This window comes from Stegastes partitus, unplaced genomic scaffold, assembly GCF_000690725.1.
Source record: "Stegastes partitus isolate 25-593 unplaced genomic scaffold, Stegastes_partitus-1.0.2 Scaffold435, whole genome shotgun sequence".
In the NCBI taxonomy this organism is placed as follows: Eukaryota; Metazoa; Chordata; class Actinopteri; family Pomacentridae; genus Stegastes; species Stegastes partitus.
The window spans coordinates 64,242-70,696 of record NW_007578166.1 but is presented as its reverse complement, the minus strand read 5'-3'; the positions used below and the strand labels follow the sequence as shown (position 1 = coordinate 70,696).

The 6,455-nt window shown below is 46.2% G+C and overlaps 1 protein-coding gene across 2 annotated transcripts; it reads right to left on the bottom strand.

Annotated features, from left to right (window-relative positions):
* Positions 1 to 354: 354 nt before the first annotated feature.
* On the bottom strand, positions 355 to 6,225 carry LOC103360392 (potassium voltage-gated channel subfamily A member 3). 2 transcript variants are annotated; one of them, XM_008286119.1, is made up of 3 exons: positions 3,331 to 6,225; positions 1,392 to 1,466; positions 355 to 1,261 (listed from the first exon to the last, which is right to left on the bottom strand). In XM_008286119.1, exon 1 carries the CDS (start codon positions 6,207 to 6,209, stop codon positions 4,632 to 4,634), a length of 1,578 nt encoding a protein of 525 aa, XP_008284341.1. In that variant the 5' UTR covers positions 6,210 to 6,225; the 3' UTR covers positions 355 to 1,261; positions 1,392 to 1,466; positions 3,331 to 4,631. The 2 variants fall into 2 exon arrangements, with proteins under 2 accessions (XP_008284341.1, XP_008284343.1); XM_008286121.1 differs by having other exon boundaries at positions 1,392 to 1,438.
* Positions 6,226 to 6,455: the final 230 nt, after the last annotated feature.

Genomic DNA, 6,455 nt, shown 5'->3' with positions numbered 1-6,455 from the left:
GTTGTTTAAAATGATGTCACTGTTGCGTGCAAGTGTCTTTTTATGTAGTAAAAGTATCATAATCTTCTAGTGCTGATATACAAACTGAATACGTGTCTTGTACTGAAGATATAGAAGTAAGAGAGAGACAGACACACAAATGCTGTTACACATAACAAATGCTGTTATGTAGTTACCTCCTAACATTAAAACTAGAGAGCATCTTTCATAGAAGTGCAATATACTGTATCTACACGGAAAAAGCCCTGAAACTATACCTAGACGTTCTCCCCGACATGAAATGAGCACCGTTCTCTGGGTAATTGAATGTAGACAAGCTGCAGCTCCTCTCAAATAAAGACAGTACACCTCATAATCTCTTTATATGGGTCATGTTTAAGACAGCACAAAATAACACAGAACAAATACCGGCATACACAGCCTTCCCCTTGACAACATTCTACCATCCCAGGAAACACTAGAGAACAGTGGGATAGAAGAGAGCCATCCACAGGCACGTGTATACATATATGTGCATGTTTGTGTGTCTGTTTGCGTGTACGTGAATGCCTTTGTGTTGTTCTCCGTGTAGACGTCGAGGGAATAGCAGCAAACCAGCACACGTACGTATGTGTGTTTCACGTATTAGCAATAGAGCACACAGAGCTTACAAAGGCATATGGCTAACAGTCTTTGATTTGTATCACAGTTTCATATCAGTAAATCACGGATGGCCTCAGTTTTTTTTTTTTTTTTGCCACTTTTGACTTGCACTTGTTTGCCAGTTTTTGTCCATGATGAACATCACTTCCCAGAAACATGAGCACAGAATGTAAGAAATCCTTGTAAATTCCAGGAATGTGAGCTGTGCTTTGCAAGAATATGGTCTGTTTCCTGATCTGTCCTTTTTTTGAATTTCATACAGAAAGCAGTGTGGAAAAATGTCCGAGTTTTTAACAGAGTTCCAGCTGAATACTGTCGCTGTCTGAATCATTTTGACCCTGTGATGGCTCCATTCACAGTGTAACTCCAGAACAAAAGCAGTTGTAAAACTGCAGCTACAAAACTGTATGAGGAATATCTTTTGAGTCTGTTGCGATTGTATTTTGTTGCATTTTTGTGGTCCACTGGACGGGGGGGACTGCTAGGCATCGCTTGTTAGTCCAGGTTTGAGGGCACCAGTTGAGAGCAAGAGGGCACGGGAAGAAGAAGAATTGATTTCTGCCTCAATTCCTGACTTTGGCCCATCTGGCCCAACAGGAAGACCAGAGTCACCGCCACCCTAAAGGGAAAAAGAGAGTCACAGCAGGTTAAGGGCTAATTTGAGCAGCTCAAAAATGAAACTGAATCATTGGTGGATTTTAATTAAAGGTCATGCCATTTACTCTGCAAGTAAAGTGCAGTCTATTTACCCAAACGGGAGGCAGTCTAATTGGGGTGATTGGGGGTTCCAGGAGGTCTGAGAAGAAAAATGGAACAACTTTCACCTGAGATAGAGAGAAGGAGGAGGGAGGAAAGAAAAAAGAACAAAATTGTCAGAGCCACAAAAGCGTGTCCATCACACAGTTCAATGGTCTTATTAACAAAGCAAGGTTGCTTTCCTTCTCCCCGGTGTCTCGTTACCAGTCGTGCAAAAATCTACCTGCAAATACTGTCAGGTCAGAAGGAGAGGAGAGGAACAGGCAATGTTGTGACAGGACCGACTGTAACGAGGCAGTTAACACATCCCCACTCACTGATGCTGTTCCTTTTAAACTGTCTGTTAGTGAGGCTGTTGTGCCACTTAACCGCTGGCTTATTGCAAGTTACCCTCTATAAGAGCATCAGCTCAATCATCTACAGTGCAGCAAACTTAAAGAGAGAGCAGCGGAGTTAAGGAGATGTAATTAGCGTGTGACAGAAACAAATGTAAAACTCGAGTGATCTGTGAGGATTCACATTAGCAGAGGAGGGCAGAATGTGAATGGAAAAGATGATTGCACCAGTAGTGCAGGATGTCTGTGTTTTTGTCTCCAACAATCCATCCTGCCCGCGCCCAGGAGAATAGCTTTCAGACTGACCAATCTAGTTAGATGATAAACAAGTAGCTCCAGTATTCTCCATAATATATCTCACTTACTGATCAATAGACCAATGTTTCTCTTCACCAGAGATTTTATGAGACCTGAGAAATGAGCAGGCCATTTAACTGACAACTAATATGAGGGTATTCACAGTAAAAATCTAAACACTGGTCAGGGGTCAAATTGGATTGGAATAATCAATAATCAAGAGGCCATTCTGTTAGACCTCCCACTTTGCCTTTAGGGCATGTCACTGAATGAGACTGCCCTAATTATCACCCAGCCCTGGCTGGATGGTTGTAGATATTATTAGTTTATATACTACTCCCATATGGTCACAAGCACATGTTGAAATGCACACACAGCCATGCTGAATAGATTCAGAACACTGACCACATCCTGCCTTTTGATTCCCCCTCTTCTTGTCTACTCTCCATTTCAGTTAGAGTAACCACAGTCAACGAGGACACTGGACATAAATCTAGACATATATCTGGGGGAATAGCAGCAGTTTTGTACACGGGAATGTGGTATGCAAAAAGAAGAAGAAAAAAAAAAAGCAAGAGCATTTTGATTTATTTTTTTACTCAATACTATTATAAGCAAATGATATAAACATATGCATTATAATTTGCTACAGCAAATATACTACCTGCATAAGAAAACACTCCATTAAACCCCTGACAACGAATCAGCTCTGCTTTTGCTCTCCTCTCTGGTACCACATTGTTATTTGACCTCTGTGTCTCTGGGATGTCAATGGCGAAAGAATACAGAGGTCACAAAGCAGGTATGAGCCACCTGCTCTGTTAGCACGAGATGATGGCCACCAGGGAGCAGCACTCAGACAAGCTGGGTGGGCATGCTGTTAGTGCTCTTCATTCATTTCATTGACAAAGTCAGCTGAAGGTGAAATATAACCTGAGCACACTGCATGAGCATCCCACCCATTACACACAATGGGAAATCCTACACACTCAGACTGATGGAGGTCATAACATGTGAAACGTGCACATGTCTGCAACTTTTCAGACATCATTATCTTGTTAAAATAAAGCAAAGCATCCTTCTTACAATATGATGTGATATACATAGATGTAATAATTGAAAGGAGCTGTTTTGACTTGAACCTGTGAGGGGAGCTTTGCAGATTTTTGCAGATTGAACCGACCAGCCTGAATTGACAGTTAATGTAAAATGTGTAAAATTACAAACAGTGAAAACATGATAAAGGGATAAAAAGATCATTCAGAAGGAGACAGGGGGCATGACAGTGCTCAGAACTTACCAATTTTGTCAGTGGGAGAACAGCAGCCTCTGCTGAGCGCCCGCAGTAGCGCACTCAGGACAGCCAGACAATGTGCTCCCAGTCCATTCATAATTCCACACGCGCTGTCTCTCCTCTCCAGGATAAGCAGCTTTCTGAGTTGTGTCTGGGGTTTGTTTGTTTTTGTTTTTTTAAGTGGGGGCAGTTCATCGTGGCAATTAATAAACAGACCTCCTTGCTCCAGTTTGTTTTTGTGCCAATCTTAAAGTCGCAGACTGAGCTTGCTGATTTGCTATAGGGGCGTTGGGCATGTTTGGACTCGTATTTTACGCACGCAAAAATTAGAGACTGGGGGACAAGATATTTAGATATCAATCTTCAATATAGCTTCCAAGCCATCTGGGAGGTTACTGTGGAAACAAGGGTTCCATGGCAACGGTGACTAGGGGTTACCGAGGAAACGACCGTCGCCATGGAGACTGCATCACAGCGGGCTATATTTGAGGCATCCAAAGAGAAAGACGCTCCATCTTTGATCGCTGTTTGTGTACGCGAAAGAGCCGTGTGTTGCACCGATCACGAGACACTGACAGTCGGCTGGCCCCTGTGTTTACATGGCGGCATGTGTGCATTAAACAGCCCACCAGGACAGTCCATATCGAGGAATTGTAGGACAATAGCATTTGGACTAGACTTTAACGCACAATAAAGGCATAGCACAAAACGGTCTAATTGAGATAATATATGCTGAACTGTGTTTTTCAGACATTACATGTGTTTGAACACACACACATATTTAAATGATTCTGAATATTATACAGAGGCTATGACTGACGGATCACGACTCATAACGCATGTTAATACAATGTGAGTCCTTCGAGTAGCATACAATTGCACTCATCTTTCACAGTTATAAAGTTTCTATTTCTACCTGCTGTGATAATATACTGGCTATTGCACGACGCACAACAGGTCAATCCCCTCACTCAGAGAAGAATGGTAGGCCTAACAGTTTAAGGAGCTCTTTCTCTCCATGCAAGCGCGAATGGGACCATACAGAATTATGAATTCATCATCACTGAAATGAGAGGAAAAAAAATCCTGATTTCTCTGAATGGAGCACAAAGCAGCTTCTCTGGACAGACAGGGTTTGCTCTCTCTTTTCCTTCTCCCCCCTCTCCGTCTTTGTTTATTCCTTTTCTTTCTCCATCTACCGCTGCTTCCACACGCTGGTGCGTAACGACAGAACCAGCTGCGTGTTGACACATCACCGCTTCCTGCGTTCGGGGTCATGACTCTTAAAAAAACAAAAAAAACACTGGCTACACGTCGGTGAAAATCTTTTTGTTTATGTTCACACAATTCTGCGAGTTGTTCTGAGTGGTGGTGGGGAAGTTGGGCTGCTGCTTGAATGCGCTGTTGATGCCGTGCTCCTCTATCACCATGTACTCGCTCTTGCTGAGCGAGGAAGAGGAGCGCGTCTTCCTCAGCTCCTCCGTGTCTGCCAGAGGCTGACAGCTGCCCACGTGCAGGTACTGAGCCTGCTCCTCACCCTCCGTCTCTCGGTGGTAGAAGTAGTTGAAATTGGAGACGATGACGGGTACGGGCAGGGCGATAGTCAGCACACCGGCGATTGCGCACAGAGACCCCACAATCTTTCCCCCGATCGTCACGGGATGCATGTCGCCGTAGCCCACTGTAGTCATGGTGACAACAGCCCACCAGAATGCGTCCGGGATGCTGTTGAAACCAGAATCTGGGTCGTCTGCCTCGGCAAAGTAAACAGCGCTGGAGAAGAGGATGACACCGATGAACAAAAAGAAGATGAGCAGGCCCAGTTCGCGCATGCTGGCTTTTAAAGTCTGTCCTAAAATCTGAAGCCCCTTGGAGTGACGCGAGAGTTTGAAGATGCGAAACACCCGGACAAGCCTAATTACGCGCAGAATTGCTAATGACATGGCCTGCTGTCCGTTCCCTTGCCTCTCTGCCAGCTCAGTGCCCAGGGTGATGAAATAAGGGATGATGGCCACGATGTCAATGATGTTCATGATGTTTTTGGAGAACGTGGCTTTACTCGGGCATGCAAAGAAGCGCACCAGCAGCTCGAAGGAGAACCAGATGATACACAACGTCTCCACCACAAAGAACGGGTCTGAAAAGGGGCTGATGAAATATGGGAGTGTGCCATTTATCCCAGGCGCGATGGTGGTTGGATCCCTGTTATCGTCCCTAAACTCCGGCAATGTCTCTAAGCAGAAGATGACAATGGAGATGAGAATGACCAGGACAGACACTATTGCTATTCCCCGGGCGGGACCGGAGCTCTCCGGGTATTCAAAAAGCAGCCACACCTGTCTTTGAAATTCATTCTCTGGCAACGGCCGCTCCTCCTCCTTAATGAAGCCCTCATCCTCCCTGAACTTCTCCATAGCCTCCTCACCCAGCTCATAGAAGCGTATCTCCTCAGAGAAAATGTCAATGGGCACATTTACGGGTCGTCTGATGCGCCCGCCAGACTGGTAGTAATACAGAATGGCATCAAAGCTGGGTCGGTTCCGATCGAAAAAGTACTCGTTCCTGAGAGGATCAAAGTACCTCATCCTCTTCTTGGGGTCCCCCAGCAGCGTCTCTGGAAACTGTGACAGAGTCTTGAGCTGCGTCTCAAAGCGTAACCCTGAGATGTTGATGACCACTCTCTCGCAGCATTCGTGATCCGGTTCGTATCGGTCCAGAGAGTGGTGGCCCGGGAGAGCCGCTGACTCCTCCAGCATGTTGTCACACGCCACCACCGTCATCACGTCGGCCTCTGTCTCGGTGTATCCGTGGTTCACCAGGTTGTCGCCCCGGGTTTTGGTTGCGCTCGGCGGGGGTGATTGCAGGAGGCTGAGGTGGTCGTCCATGCGCGGTTGAAGACGCATACAGGGGCGGCCGCCTCGCCCCCTCCGCGTACCCCGGTCAACCACAGCCGCCGCCACAGCCTCGTCTCCTCCACGTCTCTCGCACTCTCTTCCTTTTGCTTCACTTTCACTCCCTACTGTTGCTGTTCCCGCCCACGGGGGGAAGATCTGGGTTTATAAACAGGCCTTCCACCCGCCCACGGCGCACCAGCGCTGGGTACCTTCCACGGTCCTCCGCCAATCGCAGGA

Excerpts from the sequence above, each read along its gene's own strand:
- LOC103360392 (XM_008286119.1), bottom strand. The coding sequence starts at position 6,209 with ATGGACGACCACCTCAGCCTCCTGCAATCACCCCCGCCGAGCGCAACC.